General features: G+C 40.0%; 1 protein-coding gene across 1 annotated transcript in view; it reads right to left on the bottom strand.

Moving 5' to 3' along the window:
* The window catches only part of SASH3 (SAM and SH3 domain containing 3), a 97,412-nt gene extending 96,752 nt beyond the window's left edge, over positions 1-660 (bottom strand). The window contains exon 1 of the mRNA XM_056539732.1: positions 530-660. Coding sequence (XP_056395707.1) covers positions 530-586 — 57 coding nt within the window. The 5' untranslated portion in view covers positions 587-660. The remainder of the gene's footprint in view (positions 1-529) is intronic.
* Positions 661-18,729: the final 18,069 nt, after the last annotated feature.

Below are 18,729 nucleotides of genomic sequence, written 5' to 3' on the forward strand. Positions count from 1 at the left end.
GATCTATTTATACCCAGGACTGTATCTATAACAAGGGGGCATCCTCTACATCTAGAGGAAAGAAGGTTTCTACACCAGCACAGACGGGGGTTCTTTACTGTAAGAGCAGTGAGACTGTGGAATTCTCTGCCTGAGGAGGTGTCATGGTGAACTCTATAAAAGAATATAAAAGGGGTCTGGATGCATTTTTGGAGAATAATAACATTACAGGTTATGTGTAATAGATTTATAGGGACAGAACGTTGATCCAGGGATTTATTCTGATGCCATATTTGGAGTCGGGAAGGAATTTTTACCTCTAGTATGAGGGATTTTTTGCCTCCTCTGGATCAACTCAGTAGGGACTCATTAGGGTTATAGGTTGAACTTGATGGACTCTGGTCTGAACTATATTACTAAGTTACTATGTTACATCTATGAGGGTAGTGTAAGAATATTGGAGGCTGCATGATAGGGGCACAAAGTCTACATGTGGAGCATTAATGTTCTATGCCCATCCTCACATGACGACCATAACGTTGTGACCTACCTTCTTTTTTTGACCGGGGTCCTTGTCCGAGGCGTTGGACGGTTTCCGCCGTAACATCTTGGACTAATATCAGGCTCAGATCTTATAATCTGGTAGATACAAGAAGTCGATGAATCAGGACTGGTGTTCTCTTGTCTCTGAAAGGATGAAACATATTACAGGAAGCCAGGTCACGTGATCTGCTAAAAAAGTCACTTATTGCGGCGGGGCCGAGAAGACCTGTAAATGAGGAAGGAAACCGCAAAAACAAAGAACTCCCCTAGAAGAGGCTGAAATACTGAGAAGACTACACGAATATTAGGTAATGTAATACAGCCCCTTATGTACAAGAATATAAATACTATAATACTGCTCCTATATACAAGAATATAACTACTATAATACTGCTCCTATATACAAGAATATGACTACTATAATACTGCCCCTATATACAAGAATATAACTACTATAATACTGTTCCTATATACAAGAATATATCTACTATAATACTGCTCCTATATATAAGAATATAACTACTATAATACTGCCTCCTATATACAAGAATATAACTACTATAATACTGCTCCTATATATACAGGAATATAACTACTATAATACTGCATCTATATACAAGAATATAACTACTATAATACTGCTCCTATATGCAAGAATATAACTACTATAATACTGCTCCTATATACAAGAATATAAATACTATAATACTGCTCCTATATACAAGAATATAACTACTATAATACTGCTCCTATATACAAGAATATAACTACTATAATACTGCTCCTATATACAAGAATATAACTACTATAATACTGCCCCTATATACAAGAATATAACTACTATAATACTGCTCCCTATATACAAGAATATAACTACTATAATACTGCCTCCTATATACAAGAATATAATTACTATAATACTGCCCCTATATACAACAATATAACTACTATAATACTGCTCCTATGTACAAGAATATAACTGCTATAATACTGCCCCTATATACAAGATTATTACTACTATAATACTGCTCCTATATACAAGAATATAATTACTATAATACTGCCCCTATATACAAGAATATAACTACTATAATACTGCTCCTATATACAAGAATATAACTACTATAATACTGCCCCTATATACAAGAATATAACTACTATAATACTGCTCCTATATACAAGAATATAATTACTATAATACTGCCCCCTATATACAAGAATATAACTACTATAATACTGCTCCTATATACAAGAATATAACTACTATATTACTGCCTCCTATATACAAGAATATAACTGCTATAATACTGCCCCCTATATACAAGAATATAGCTACTATAATACTGCTCCTATATACAAGAATATAACTACTATAATACTGTTCCTATATAGAAGAATATAACTGCTATAATACTGCTCCTATATACAAGAATATAACTGCTATAATACTGCCTCCTATATACAAGAATATAACTACTATAATACTGCTCCTGTATACAAGAATATAACTACAATAATACTGCTCCTATATACAAGAATATAACTACTATAATACTGCTCCTACACACAACAATATAACTACTATAATACTGCCTCCTATATACAAGAATATAACTATTACAATACTGCTCCTATATACAACAATGTAACTACTATAATACTGCTCCTATATACAAGAATATAACTACTATAATACTGCTCCTATATACAAGAATATAACTACTATAATACTGTTCCTATATACAAGAATATAACTGCTATAATACCGCCTCCTATATACAAGAATATAACTGCTATAATACTGCTCCTATATACAAGAATATAACTACTATAATACTGCCTCCTATATACAAGAATATAACTACTATAATACTGCTCCTATATACAAGAATATAACTACTATAATACTGCTCCTATATACAAGAATATAACTACTATAATACTTCTCCTATATACAAGAATATAACTACTATAATACTGCTCCTATATACAAGAACATAACTACTATAATACTGCTCCTATATACAAGAATATTACTACTATAATACTGCTCCTATATACAAGAATATAACTACTATAATACTGCATCTATATAAAAGAATATAACTACTATAGCACTGCCTCCTATATACAAGAATATAACTACTATAATACTGCTCCTATATACAAGAATATAACTACTATAATACTGCTCCTATATACAAGAATATAACTACTATAATACTGCTCCTATATACAAGAATATAAATACTATAATACTGCTCCTATATACAAGAATATAACTACTATAATACTGCTCCTATATACAAGAATATGACTACTATAATACTGCCCCTATATACAAGAATATAACTACTATAATACTGTTCCTATATACAAGAATATATCTACTATAATACTGCTCCTATATATAAGAATATAACTACTATAATACTGCCTCCTATATACAAGAATATAACTACTATAATACTGCTCCTATATATACAGGAATATAACTACTATAATACTGCATCTATATACAAGAATATAACTACTATAATACTGCTCCTATGTGCAAGAATATAACTACTATAATACTGCTCCTATATACAAGAATATAAATACTATAATACTGCTCCTATATACAAGAATATAACTACTATAATACTGCTCCTATATACAAGAATATAACTACTATAATACTGCTCCTATATACAAGAATATAACTACTATAATACTGCCCCTATATACAAGAATATAACTACTATAATACTGCTCCCTATATACAAGAATATAACTACTATAATACTGCCTCCTATATACAAGAATATAATTACTATAATACTGCCCCTATATACAACAATATAACTACTATAATACTGCTCCTATGTACAAGAATATAACTGCTATAATACTGCCCCTATATACAAGATTATTACTACTATAATACTGCTCCTATATACAAGAATATAATTACTATAATACTGCCCCTATATACAAGAATATAACTACTATAATACTGCTCCTATATACAAGAATATAACTACTATAATACTGCCCCTATATACAAGAATATAACTACTATAATACTGCTCCTATATACAAGAATATAATTACTATAATACTGCCCCCTATATACAAGAATATAACTACTATAATACTGCTCCTATATACAAGAATATAACTACTATATTACTGCCTCCTATATACAAGAATATAACTGCTATAATACTGCCCCCTATATACAAGAATATAACTACTATAATACTGCTCCTATATACAAGAATATAACTACTATAATACTGTTCCTATATAGAAGAATATAACTGCTATAATACTGCTCCTATATACAAGAATATAACTGCTATAATACTGCCTCCTATATACAAGAATATAACTACTATAATACTGCTCCTGTATACAAGAATATAACTACAATAATACTGCTCCTATATACAAGAATATAACTACTATAATACTGCTCCTACACACAACAATATAACTACTATAATACTGCCTCCTATATACAAGAATATAACTATTACAATACTGCTCCTATATACAACAATGTAACTACTATAATACTGCTCCTATATACAAGAATATAACTACTATAATACTGCCTCCTATATACAAGAATATAACTACTATAATACTGCTCCTATATACAAGAATATAACTACTATAATACTGCTCCTATATACAAGAATATAACTACTATAATACTTCTCCTATATACAAGAATACAACTACTATAATACTGCTCCTATATACAAGAACATAACTACTATAATACTGCTCCTATATACAAGAATATTACTACTATAATACTGCTCCTATATACAAGAATATAACTACTATAATACTGCTCCTATATAAAAGAATATAACTACTATAGCACTGCCTCCTATATACAAGAATATAACTACTATAATACTGCTCCTATATACAAGAATATAACTACTATAATACTGCTCCTATATACAAGAATATAACTACTATAATACTGCTCCTATATACAAGAATATAAATACTATAATACTGCTCCTATATACAAGAATATAACTACTATAATACTGCTCCTATATACAAGAATATAACTACTATAATACTGCTCCTATATACAAGAATATAACTACTATAATACTGCTCCTATATACAAGAATATAACTACTATAATACTGCTCCTATATACAAGAATATAACTACTATAATACTGCTCCTATATACAAGAATATAACTACTATAATACTGCTCCTATATACAAGAATATAACTACTATAACACTGCCTCCTATATACAAGAATAAAACTACTATAATACTACTGTGTAATTTGTCAATGTTTTTATGACTATTTCCCCATTACAATTACAGAAAGTGTTTCGGAGGCCCCTGATGGTGAGTGTAACACAGTGTGAGCAGAGCCTGAGCTGTTGGATTTTTACACATTGTGCCGCCTGTCTGTGGTCTAATATGGCGCACAGTTTTGCATTGTGGGGATTGCAGCGTTTCCTGCGCAGATGTCTGCCGTATATTACAGATAGGATTTGTTTCTCCTTCTGTTACTTCCTCCTATAGATTAAGATAAGAGATGATCACATGTCACAATCTATAGATTTACAGGAAGTGTCTGTACAGGGGGCAATGATCCGAAAATCTCTGTCAGCGGTCACTGTCCCTGCTGGAGTCCTAGTCACTGCTGGGTGACAATCAATATGGCCGCCAGAGGTGACCCTGTAACTGTGTGTCATGTACATATTCCCCCATAATAGTGTACTCTACAGATCCCCAATAACAGTGTGTCCTCTACAGATCCCCCATAACAGTGTCATCTACAGATGCTCCATAACAGTGTCATCTACAGATCCTTCATAACAGTGTGTCCTCTACAGATCCCCCATAACAGTGTATTCTACACATCCCCCATAACAGTGTCATCTACAGATACTCCATAACAGTGTCATCTACAGATACTCCATAACATTGTCGTCTACAGATCCTCCATATCAGTGTCATCTACAGATACTCCATAACAGTGTGTCATCTACAGATCCCCCATAACAGTTTAATCTACAGATACTCCATAATAGTGTCATCTACAGATACTCCATAACATTGTCGTCTACAGATCCTCCGTATCAGTTTAATCTACAGATTCCCCATAACATTGTCATCTACAGATCCTCCATAACAGTGTAATCTTTATATCCCCCATAACAGTGTGTCATCTACAGATCCCCCATAACAGTGTGTCATCTACAGATCCCCCATAACAGCTTAATCTTTATATCCCCCATAACAGTGTAATCTACAGATCCCCATAACAGTGTGTCCTCTACAGATCCTAATTATCAGTGTAATCTACAGATCCTCCATAACAGTGTGTCCTCTACAGATCCCCAATATCAGTGTAATCTGCAGAGCCCCCATAACAGTGTATCATCTACAGATCCCCCATAACAGTGTCATCTACAGATCCCCCATAGCAGTGTGTCCTCTACATATCCCCAATATCAGTGTAATCTACAGATCCCCCATAACAATGTGTCCTCTACAGATCCCCCATAACATTGTGTCCTCTACAGATCCCCAATATCAGTGTAATCTACAGATCCCCCATAACAGTGTGTCCTCTACAGATCCCCCATAACAGTGTAATCTACACATCCCCCATAACAGTGTCATCTACAGATCCTCCATAATGTTGCGTCCTCTACAGATCCCCCATAACATTGTCATCTACAGATCCCCCATGACAGTGTGTCCTCTACAGATCCCCCATACCATTGTGTCATTTACAGATCCCCCATAAAAGTGTGTCCTCTACAGATCCCCCATAACAGTGTGTCATCTACAGATCCCCCATAACAGTGTCATCTACAGATCCCCCATAACAGTGTGTCATCTACAGATCCCCCATAACAGTGTCATCTACAGATCCTCCATAACAGTGTGTCATCTACAGATTCTCCATAACAGTGTCATCTACAGATCCTCCATAAAAGTGTGTCATCTACAGATCCTCCATAACAGTATGTCATCTACAGATCCTCCATAACAGTGTGTCATCTTCAGATCCTCCATAACAGTGTGTCATCTACAGATCCTCCATAACAGTGTCATCTACAGATCCTCCATAACAGTGTATCATCTACAGATCCTCCATAACAGTGTGTCATCTACAGATACTCCATAAGTGTCATCTACAGATCCCCCATAACAGTGTAATCTACAGATCCCCCATAACAGTGTGTCATCTACAGATCCTCCATAACAGTGTCATCTACAGATACTCCATAACAGTTTCATCTACAGATCCCCCATAACAGTGTCATCTACAGATCCTCCGTAACAGTGTCATCTGCAGATCCCCCATAACAGTTTCATGTACAGATCCTCCATAACAGTGTGTCATGTACAGATCGCCCATAACAGTGTGTCATCTACAGATCCCCCATAACAGTGTCCTCTACAGATCCCCATAACAGTGTGTCATCTACAGATCCCCCTTAACAGTGTCCTCTACAGATCCCCCATAATGTTGTGTCCTCTACAGATCCCCCATAACAGTGTGTCATCTACAGATCCCCATAACAGTGTCCTCTGCAGATCCTCCATAACAGTGTGTCATCTACAGATCCCCCATAACAGTGTGTCATCTACAGATCCCCCATAACATTGAGTCATTTACAGATCCCCCATAACAGTGAGTCCTCTACAGATCCCCCATAAGTGTGTCCTCTACAGATCCCCAATAACATTGTGTCATTTACAGATCCCCCATAACAGTGTCATCTACAGATCCCCCATAACAGTGTGTCATCTACAGATCCCCCATAACAGTATCATCTACAGATCCTCCATAACAGTGTGTCATCTACAGATCCTCCATAACAGTGTCATCTACAGATCCTCCATAACAGTGTGTCATGTACAGATCCTCCATAACAGTGTGTCATCCTCAGATCCTCCATAACAGTGTCATCTACAGATCCTCCATAACAGTGTGTCATCTACAGATCCCCCATAACAGTATCCTCTACAGATCCCCAATATCAGTGTAATCTACAGATCCCCCATAACAGTGTGTCCTCTACAGATCCCCCATAACAGTGTAATCTACACATCCCCTATAACAGTGTCATCTACAGATCCTCCATAATGTTGCGTCCTCTACAGATCCCCCATAACATTGTCATCTACAGATCCCCCATAACAGTATGTCCTCTACAGATCCCCCATAACAGTGTGTCCTCTACAGATCCCCCATACCATTGTTTCATTTACAGATCCCCCATAACAATGTGTCCTCTACAGACCCCCCATAACAGTGTGTCATCTACAGATCCCCCATAACAGTGTCATCTACAGATCCCCCATAACAGTGTGTCATCTACAGATCCCCCATAACAGTGTCATCTACAGATCCTCCATAACAGTGTGTCATCTACAGATTCTCCATAACAGTGTCATCTACAGATCCTCCATAACAGTGTGTCATCTACAGATCCTCCATAACAGTATGTCATCTACAGATCCTCCATAACAGTGTGTCATCTACAGATCCTCCATAACAGTGTGTCATCTACAGATCCTCCATAACAGTGTATCATCTACAGATCCTCCATAACAGTGTATCATCTACAGATCCTCCATAACAGTGTGTCATCTACAGATACTCCATAAGTGTCATCTACAGATCCCCCATAACAGTGTCATCTACAGATCCCCCATAACAGTGTGTCATCTACAGATCCTCCATAACAGTGTCATCTACAGATACTCCATAACAGTGTCATCTACAGATCCCCCATAACAGTGTCATCTACAGATCCTCCATAACAGTGTCATCTACAGATACTCCATAACAGTGTCATCTACAGATCCCCCATAACAGTTTCATGTACAGATCCTCCATAACAGTGTGTCATGTACAGATCCTCCATAACAGTGTGTCATGTACAGATCGCCCATAACAGTGTGTCATCTACAGATCCCCCATAACAATGTCCTCTACAGATCCCCATAACAGTGTCCTCTACAGATCCCCATAACAGTGTGTCATCTACAGATCCCCCATAACAGTGTCCTCTACAGATCCCCCATAATGTTGTGTGCTCTACAGATCCCCCATAACAGTGTGTCATCTACAGATCCCCATAACAGTGTCCTCTGCAGATCCTCCATAACAGTGTGTCATCTACAGATCACTCATAACAGTGTGTCCTCTACAGATCCCCCATGCCATTGTGTCATTTACAGATCCCCCATAAAAGTGTGTCCTCTACAGATCCCCCATAACAGTGTGTCATCTACAGATACCCCATAACAGTGTCATCTACAGATCCCCCATAACAGTGTGTCATCTACAGATCCCCCATAACAGTGTCATCTACAGATCCTCCATAACAGTGTGTCATCTACAGATTCTCCATAACAGTGTCATCTACAGATCCTCCATAACAGTGTGTCACCTACAGATCCTCCATAACAGTATGTCATCTACAGATCCTCCATAACAGTGTGTCATCTACAGATCCTCCATAACAGTGTGTCATCTACAGATCCTCCATAACAGTGTAATCTACAGATCCTCCATAACAGTGTATCATCTACAGATCCTCCATAACAGTGTGTCATCTACAGATACTCCATAAGTGTCATCTACAGATCCCCCATAACAGTGTAATCTACAGATCCCCCATAACAGTGTGTCATCTACAGATCCTCCATAAGTGTCATCTACAGATACTCCATAACAGTGTCATCTACAGATCCCCCATAACAGTGTCATCTACAGATCCTCCATAACAGTGTCATCTACAGATACTCCATAACAGTGTCATCTACAGATCCCCCATAACAGTTTAATGTACAGATCCTCCATAACAGTGTGTCATGTACAGATCGCCCATAACAGTGTGTCATCTACAGATCCCCCATAACAGTGTCCTTACAGATCCCCATAACAGTGTGTCATCTACAGATCCCCCATAACAGTGTCCTCTACAGATCCCCCATAATGTTGTGTCCTCTACAGATCCCCCATAACAGTGTGTCATCTACAGATCCCCCATAACAGTATCATCTACAGATCCTCCATAACAGTGTGTCATCTACAGATCCTCCATAACAGTGTCATCTACAGATCCTCCATAACAGTGTGTCATGTACAGATCCTCCATAACAGTGTGTCATCTACAGATCCCCCATAACAGTGTCCTCTACAGATCCCCCATAATGTTGTGTGCTCTACAGATCCCCCATAACAGTGTGTCATCTACAGATCCCCATAACAGTGTCCTCTGCAGATCCTCCATAACAGTGTGTCATCTACAGATCACTCATAACAGTGTGTCCTCTACAGATCCCCCATGCCATTGTGTCATTTACAGATCCCCCATAAAAGTGTGTCCTCTACAGATCCCCCATAACAGTGTGTCATCTACAGATACCCCATAACAGTGTTATCTACAGATCCCCCATAACAGTGTGTCATCTACAGATCCCCCATAACAGTGTCATCTACAGATCCTCCATAACAGTGTGTCATCTACAGATTCTCCATAACAGTGTCATCTACAGATCCTCCATAACAGTGTGTCACCTACAGATCCTCCATAACAGTATGTCATCTACAGATCCTCCATAACAGTGTGTCATCTACAGATCCTCCATAACAGTGTGTCATCTACAGATCCTCCATAACAGTGTAATCTACAGATCCTCCATAACAGTGTATCATCTACAGATCCTCCATAACAGTGTGTCATCTACAGATACTCCATAAGTGTCATCTACAGATCCCCCATAACAGTGTAATCTACAGATCCCCCATAACAGTGTGTCATCTACAGATCCTCCATAAGTGTCATCTACAGATACTCCATAACAGTGTCATCTACAGATCCCCCATAACAGTGTCATCTACAGATCCTCCATAACAGTGTCATCTACAGATACTCCATAACAGTGTCATCTACAGATCCCCCATAACAGTTTAATGTACAGATCCTCCATAACAGTGTGTCATGTACAGATCGCCCATAACAGTGTGTCATCTACAGATCCCCCATAACAGTGTCCTTACAGATCCCCATAACAGTGTGTCATCTACAGATCCCCCATAACAGTGTCCTCTACAGATCCCCCATAATGTTGTGTCCTCTACAGATCCCCCATAACAGTGTGTCATCTACAGATCCCCCATAACAGTATCATCTACAGATCCTCCATAACAGTGTGTCATCTACAGATCCTCCATAACAGTGTCATCTACAGATCCTCCATAACAGTGTGTCATGTACAGATCCTCCATAACAGTGTGTCATCCTCAGATCCTCCATAACAGTGTCATCTACAGATCCTCCATAACAGTGTGTCATCTACAGATCCCCCATAACAGTGTCCTCTACAGATCCCCAATATCAGTGTAATCTACAGATTCCCCATAACAGTGTGTCCTCTACAGATCCCCCATAACAGTGTAATCTACACATCCCCCATAACAGTGTCATCTACAGATCCTCCATAATGTTGCGTCCTCTACAGATCCCCCATAACATTGTCATCTACAGATCCCCCATAACAGTGTGTCCTCTACAGATCCCCCATAACAGTGTGTCCTCTACAGGTCCCCCTTACCATTGTGTCATTTACAGATCCCCCATAACAATGTGTCCTCTACAGAGCCCCCATAACAGTGTGTCATCTACAGATCCCCCATAACAGTGTCATCTACAGATCCCCCATAACAGTGTGTCATCTACAGATCCCCCATAACAGTGTCATCTACAGATCCTCCATAACAGTGTATCATCTACAGATTCTCCATAACAGTGTCATCTACAGATCCTCCATAACAGTGTGTCATCTACAGATCCTCCATAACAGTATGTCATCTACAGATCCTCCATAACAGTGTGTCATCTACAGATCCTCCATAACAGTGTGTCATCTACAGATCCTCCATAACAGTGTATCATCTACAGATCCTCCATAACAGTGTATCATCCACAGATCCTCCATAACAGTGTGTCATCTACAGATACTCCATAAGTGTCATCTACAGATCCCCCATAACAGTGTCATCTACAGATCCCCCATAACAGTGTGTCATCTACAGATCCTCCATATCAGTGTCATCTACAGATACTCCATAACAGTGTCATCTACAGATCCCTCATAACAGTGTCATCTACAGATCCTCCATAACAGTGTCATCTACAGATACTCCATAACAGTGTCATCTACAGATCCCCCATAACAGTGTCATCTACAGATCCTCCATAACAGTGTCATCTACAGATACTCCATAACAGTGTCATCTACAGATCCCCCATAACAGTTTCATGTACAGATCCTCCATAACAGTGTGTCATGTACAGATCGCCCATAACAGTGTGTCATCTACATATCCCCCATAACAATGTCCTCTACAGATCCCCATAACAGTGTGTCATCTACAGATCCCCCATAACAGTGTCCTCTACAGATCCCCCATAATGTTGTGTCCTCTACAGATCCCCCATAACAGTGTGTCATCTACAGATCCCCATAACAGTGTCCTCTGCAGATCCTCCATAACAGTGTGTCATCTACAGATCACCCATAACAGTGTGTCATCTACAGATTCCCCATAACATTGTGTCATTTACAGAACCCCCATAACAGTGTGTCCTCTACATTTCCCCCATAAGTGTGTCCTCTACAGATCCCCCATAACATTGTGTCATTTACAGATCCCCCATAATGGTGTCATCTACAGATCCCCCATAACAGTGTGTCATCTACAGATCCCCCATTACAGTATCATCTACAGATCTTCAATAAAAGTGTCATCTACAGATCCTCCATAACAGTGTCATCTACAGATCCTCCATAACAGTGTGTCATCTACAGATCCTCCATAACAGTGTGTCATCTACAGATCCTCCATAACAGTGTGTCATCTACAGATCCTCCATAACAGTGTGTCATCTACAGATCCCCCATAACAGTGTCATCTACAGATCCTCCATAACAGTGTGTCATCTACAGATCCCCCATAACAGTGTCATCTACAGATCCTCCATAACAGTGTGTCATCTACAGATCCTCCATAACAGTGTCATCTACAGATACTCTATAACAGTGTCATCTACAGATCCCACATAACAGTTTCATGTACAGATCCTCCATAACAGTGTGTCATGTACAAATCCCCCATAACAGTGTGTCATCTACAGATCCCCCATAACAGTGTCCTCTACTGATCCCCCATAACGTTGTGTCCTCTACAGATCCCCCATAACAGTGTGTCATCTACAGATCCCCATAACAGTGTCCTCTGCAGATCCTCCATAACAGTGTGTCATCTACAGACCCCCCATAACAGTGTGTCATCTACAGATCCTCCATAACATTGTGTCATTTACAGATGCCCCATAACAGTGTGTCATCTACAGATCCCCATAACAGTGTCCTCTGCAGATCCTCCATAACAGTGTCCTCTGGAGATCCCTCATAACAGTGTCTTCTACAGATCCTCCATAATAGTGTCATCTACAGATCCCCCATAACAGTGTGTCATTTACAGATCCCCCATAACAGTGTGTCATCTACAGATCCCCATAACAGTGTCATCTACAGATCCCCCATAACAGTGTAATCTACAGATCCTCCATAACAGTGTCATCTACAGATCCTCCATAATGTTGCGTCCTCTACAGATCCCCCATAACATTGTCATCTACAGATCCCCCATAACAGTGTGTCCTCTACAGATCCCCCATAACAGTGTGTCCTCTACAGATCCCCCATACCATTGTGTCATTAACAGATCCCCCATAACAGTGTGTCCTCTACAGACCCCCCATAACAGTGTGTCATCTACAGATCCCCCATAACAGTGTCATCTACAGATCCCCATAACAGTGTGTCATCTACAGATCCCCCATAACAGTGTCATCTACAGATCCTCCATAACAGTGTGTCATCTACAGATTTTCCATAACAGTGTCATCTACAGATCCTCCATAACAGTGTGTCATCTACAGATCCTCCATAACAGTATGTCATCTGCAGATCCTCCATAACAGTGTGTCATCTACAGATCCTCCATAACAGTGTGTCATCTACAGATCCCCCATAACAGTGTCATCTACAGATCCTCCATAACAGTGTGTCATCTACAGATTCTCCATAACAGTGTCATCTAAAGATCCTCCATAACAGTGTATCATCTACAGATCCTCCATAACAGTGTATCATCTACAGATCTTCCATAACAGTGTGTCATCTACAGATACTCCATAAGTGTCATCTACAGATCCCCCATAACAGTGTCATCTACAGATCCCCCATAACAGTGTGTCACCTACAGATCCTCCATAACAGTGTCATCTACAGATACTCCATAACAGTGTGTCATCTACAGATTCTCCATAACAGTATGTCATCTACAGATCCCCATAACAGTGTCATCTACAGATCCCCCATAACAGTGTAATCTACAGATCCTCCATAACAGTGTCATCTACAGATCCTCCATAATGTTGCGTCCTCTACAGATCCCCCATAACATTGTCATCTACAGATCCCCCATAACAGTGTGTCCTCTACAGATCCCCCATAACAGTGTGTCCTCTACAGATCCCCCATACCATTGTGTCAATTACAGATCCCCCATAACAGTGTGTCCTCTACAGACCCCCCATAACAGTGTGTCATCTACAGATCCCCCATAACAGTGTCATCTACAGATCCCCATAACAGTGTGTCATCTACAGATCCCCCATAACAGTGTCATCTACAGATCCTCCATAACAGTGTGTCATCTACAGATTCTCCATAACAGTGTCATCTACAGATCCTCCATAACAGTGTGTCATCTACAGATCCTCCATAACAGTATGTCATCTGCAGATCCTCCATAACAGTGTGTCATCTACAGATCCTCCATAACAGTGTGTCATCTACAGATCCCCCATAACAGTGTCATCTACAGATCCTCTATAACAGTGTGTCATCTACAGATTCTCCATAACAGTGTCATCTACAGATCCTCCATAACAGTGTATCATCTACAGATCCTCCATAACAGTGTATCATCTACAGATCTTCCATAACAGTGTGTCATCTACAGATACTCCATAAGTGTCATCTACAGATCCCCCATAACAGTGTCATCTACAGATCCCCCATAACAGTGTGTCATCTACAGATCCTCCATAACAGTGTCATCTACAGATACTCCATAACAGTGTCATCTACAGATCACCCATAACAGTTTCATGTACAGATCCTCCATAACAGTGTGTCATGTACAGATCGCCCATAACAGTGTGTCATCTACAGATCCCCCATAACAATGTCCTCTACAGATCCCCATAACAGTGTCCTCTACAGATCCCCCATAACAGTGTGTCATCTACAGATCCCCCATAACAGTGTCCTCTACAGATCCCCCATAATGTTGTGTCCTCTACAGATCCTCCATAACAGTGTGTCATCTACAGATCCCAATAACAGTGTCCTCTGCAGATCCTCCATAACAGTGTGTCATCTACAGATCCCCCATAACAGTGTGTCATCTACAGATCCCCCATAACATTGTGTCATTTACAGATCCCCCATAACAGTGTGTCCTCTACATTTCCCCCATAAGTGTGTCCTCTACAGATCCCCCATAACATTGTGTCATTTACAGATCCCCCATAACGGTGTCATCTACAGATCCCCCATAACAGTGTGTCATCTACAGATCCCCCATAACAGTATTATCTACAGATCCTCCATAACAGTGTGTCATCTACAGATCCTCCATAACAGTGTCATCTACAGATCCTCCATAACAGTGTGTCATCTACAGATCCTCCATAACAGTGTGTCATCTACAGATCCTCCATAACAGTGTGTCATCTACAGATCCTCCATAACAGTTTGTCATCTACAGATCCCCCATAACAGTATCATCTACAGATCCTCCATAACAATGTGTCATCTACAGATCCTCCATAACAGTGTCATCTACAGATCCTCCATAACAGTGTGTCATCTACAGATCCTCCATAACAGTGTGTCATCTACAGATCCTCCATAACAGTGTGTCATCTACAGATCCTCCATAACAGTGTGTCATCTACAGATCCCCCATAACAGTGTCATCTACAGATCCTCCATAACAGTGTGTCATCTACAGATCCTCCATAACAGTGTCATCTACAGATCCCCCATAACAGTGTGTCATCTACAGATACTCCATAACAGTGTCATCTACAGATCCCCCATAACAGTGTCATCTACAGATCCTCCATAACAGTGTGTCATCTACAGATCCTCCATAACAGTGTCATGTACAGATACTCCATAACAGTGTCATCTACAGATCCCACATAACAGTTTCATGTACAGATCCTCCATAACAGTGTGTCATGTACAAATCCCCCATAACAGTGTGTCATCTACAGATCCCCCATAACAGTGTCCTCTACTGATCCCCCATAACGTTGTGTCCTCTACAGATCCCCCATAACAGTGTGTCATCTACAGATCCCCATATCAGTGTCCTCTGCAGATCCTCCATAACAGTGTGTCATCTACAGATCCCCCATAACAGTGTGTCATCTACAGATCCCCCATAACATTGTGTCATTTACAGATGCCCCATAACAATGTGTCATCTACAGATCCCCATAACAGTGTCCTCTGCAGATCCTCCATAACAGTGTCCTCTGGAGATCCCTCATAACAGTGTCATCTACAGATCCTCCATAATAGTGTCATCTACAGATCCCCCATAACAGTTTCATCTACAGATCCTCCATAACAGCGTGTCATCTACAGATCCCCTATAACAGTGTGTCATTTACAGATCCCCCATAACAGTGTGTCATCTACAGATCCCCATAACAGTGTCATCTACAGATCCCCCATAACAGTGTAATCTACAGATCCTCCATAACAGTGTCATCTACAGATCCCCATAACAGTGTGTCCTCTACAGATCCCCCATAACACTGTCTTCTACAGATCCCCATAACAGTATCATCTACATATCCCCATAACAGTATCATCTACAGATCCCCATAACAGTGTGTCCTCTACAGATCCCCCATAACACTGTCTTCTACAGATCCCCATAACAGTATCATCTACAGATCCCCATAACAGTGTGTCCTCTACAGATCCCCCATAACACTGTCTTCTACAGATCCCCATAACAGTATCATCTACAGATCCCCCATAACAGTGTGTCATCTACAGATCCCCCATAACAGTATCATCTACAGATCCTCCATAACAGTGTGTCATCTACAGATCCTCCATAACAGTGTCATCTACAGATCCTCCATAACAGTGTGTCATCTACAGATCCTCCATAACAGTGTGTCATCTACAGATCCTCCATAACAGTGTGTCATCTACAGATCCTCCATAACAGTGTGTCATCTACAGATCCCCCATAACAGTGTCATCTACAGATCCTCCATAACAGTGTGTCATCTACAGATTCTCCATAACAGTGTCATCTACAGATCCTCCATAACAGTGTGTCATCTAAAGATTCTCCATAACAGTGTGTCATCTACAGATACTCCATAACAGTGTCATCTACAGATCCCCCATAACAGTGTCATCTACAGATCCTCCATAACAGTGTGTCATCTACAGATCCTCCATAACAGTGTCATCTACAGATACTCCATAACAGTGTCTTCTACAGATCCCACATAACAGTTTCATGTACAGATCCTCCATAACAGTGTGTCATGTACAAATCCCCCATAACAGTGTGTCATCTACAGATCCCCCATAACAGTGTGTCATCTACAGATCCCCATAACAGTGTGTCATCTACAGATCCCCCATAACAGTGTCCTCTACTGATCCCCCATAACGTTGTGTCCTCTACAGATCCCCCATAACAGTTTGTCATCTACAGATCCCCATAACAGTGTCCTCTGCAGATCCTCCATAACAGTGTGTCATCTACAGATACTCCATAACAGTGTCATCTACAGATCCCCCATAACAGTGTCATTTACAGATCCTCCATAACAGTGTGTCATCTACAGATCCTCCATAACAGTGTCATCTACAGATACTCCATAACAGTGTCATCTACAGATCCAACATAACAGTTTCATGTACAGATCCTCCATAACAGTGTGTCATGTACAAATCCCCCATAACAGTGTGTCATCTACAGATCCCCCATAACAGTGTCCTCTACAGATCCCCATAACAGTGTGTCATCTACAGATCCCCCATAACAGTGTCCTCTACTGATCCCCCATAACGTTGTGTCCTCTACAGATCCCCCATAACAGTGTCCTCTGCAGATTCTCCATAACAGTGTGTCATCTACAGATCCCCCATAACAGTGTGTCATCTACAGATTCCCCATAACATTGTGTCATTTACAGATCCCCCATAACAGTGTGTCATCTACAGATCCCCATAACAGTGTCCTCTGAAGATCCTCCATAACAGTGTCCTCTGGAGATCCCTCATAACAGTGTCATCTACAGATCCTCCATAATAGTGTCATCTACAGATCCCCCACAACAGTGTCATCTACAGATCCTCCATAACAGTGTGTCATCTACAGATCCCCCATAACAGTGTGTCATTTACAGATCCCCCATAACAGTGTGTCATCTACAGATCCCCATAACAGTGTCATCTACAGATCCCCCATAACAGTGTAATCTACAGATCCTCCATAACAGTGTCATCTACAGATCCCCATAACAGTGTGTCCTCTACAGATCCCCCATAAAACTGTCTTCTACAGATCCCCATAACAGTATCATCTACAGATCCCCATAACAGTGTGTCCTCTACAGATCCCCCATAACACTGTCTTCTACAGATCCCCATAACAGTATCATCTACAGATCCTTCATAACAGTGTCATCTACAGATCCTCCATAACAGTTTGTCTTCTACAGATCCCCCATAACAGTGTGTCATCTACAGATCCCCATAACAGTGTCCTTTGGAGATCCCCCATAACAGTGTCATCTACAGATCCTCCATAACAGTGTGTCATCTACAGATCCCCCATAACAGTGTCCTCTGGAGATCCCTCATAACAGTGTCATCTACAGATCCTCCATAACAGTGTGTCATCTACAGATCCCCCATAACAGTGTCATCTACAGATTATTCCAACTAAAAGCTGGCTTACTTTACACCCAAAAAAATTACACCAACTTCTGACTAATTCGAGCCATGCTTAG

Source organism: Hyla sarda, chromosome 9, assembly GCF_029499605.1.
Source record: "Hyla sarda isolate aHylSar1 chromosome 9, aHylSar1.hap1, whole genome shotgun sequence".
In the NCBI taxonomy this organism is placed as follows: Eukaryota; Metazoa; Chordata; class Amphibia; order Anura; family Hylidae; genus Hyla; species Hyla sarda.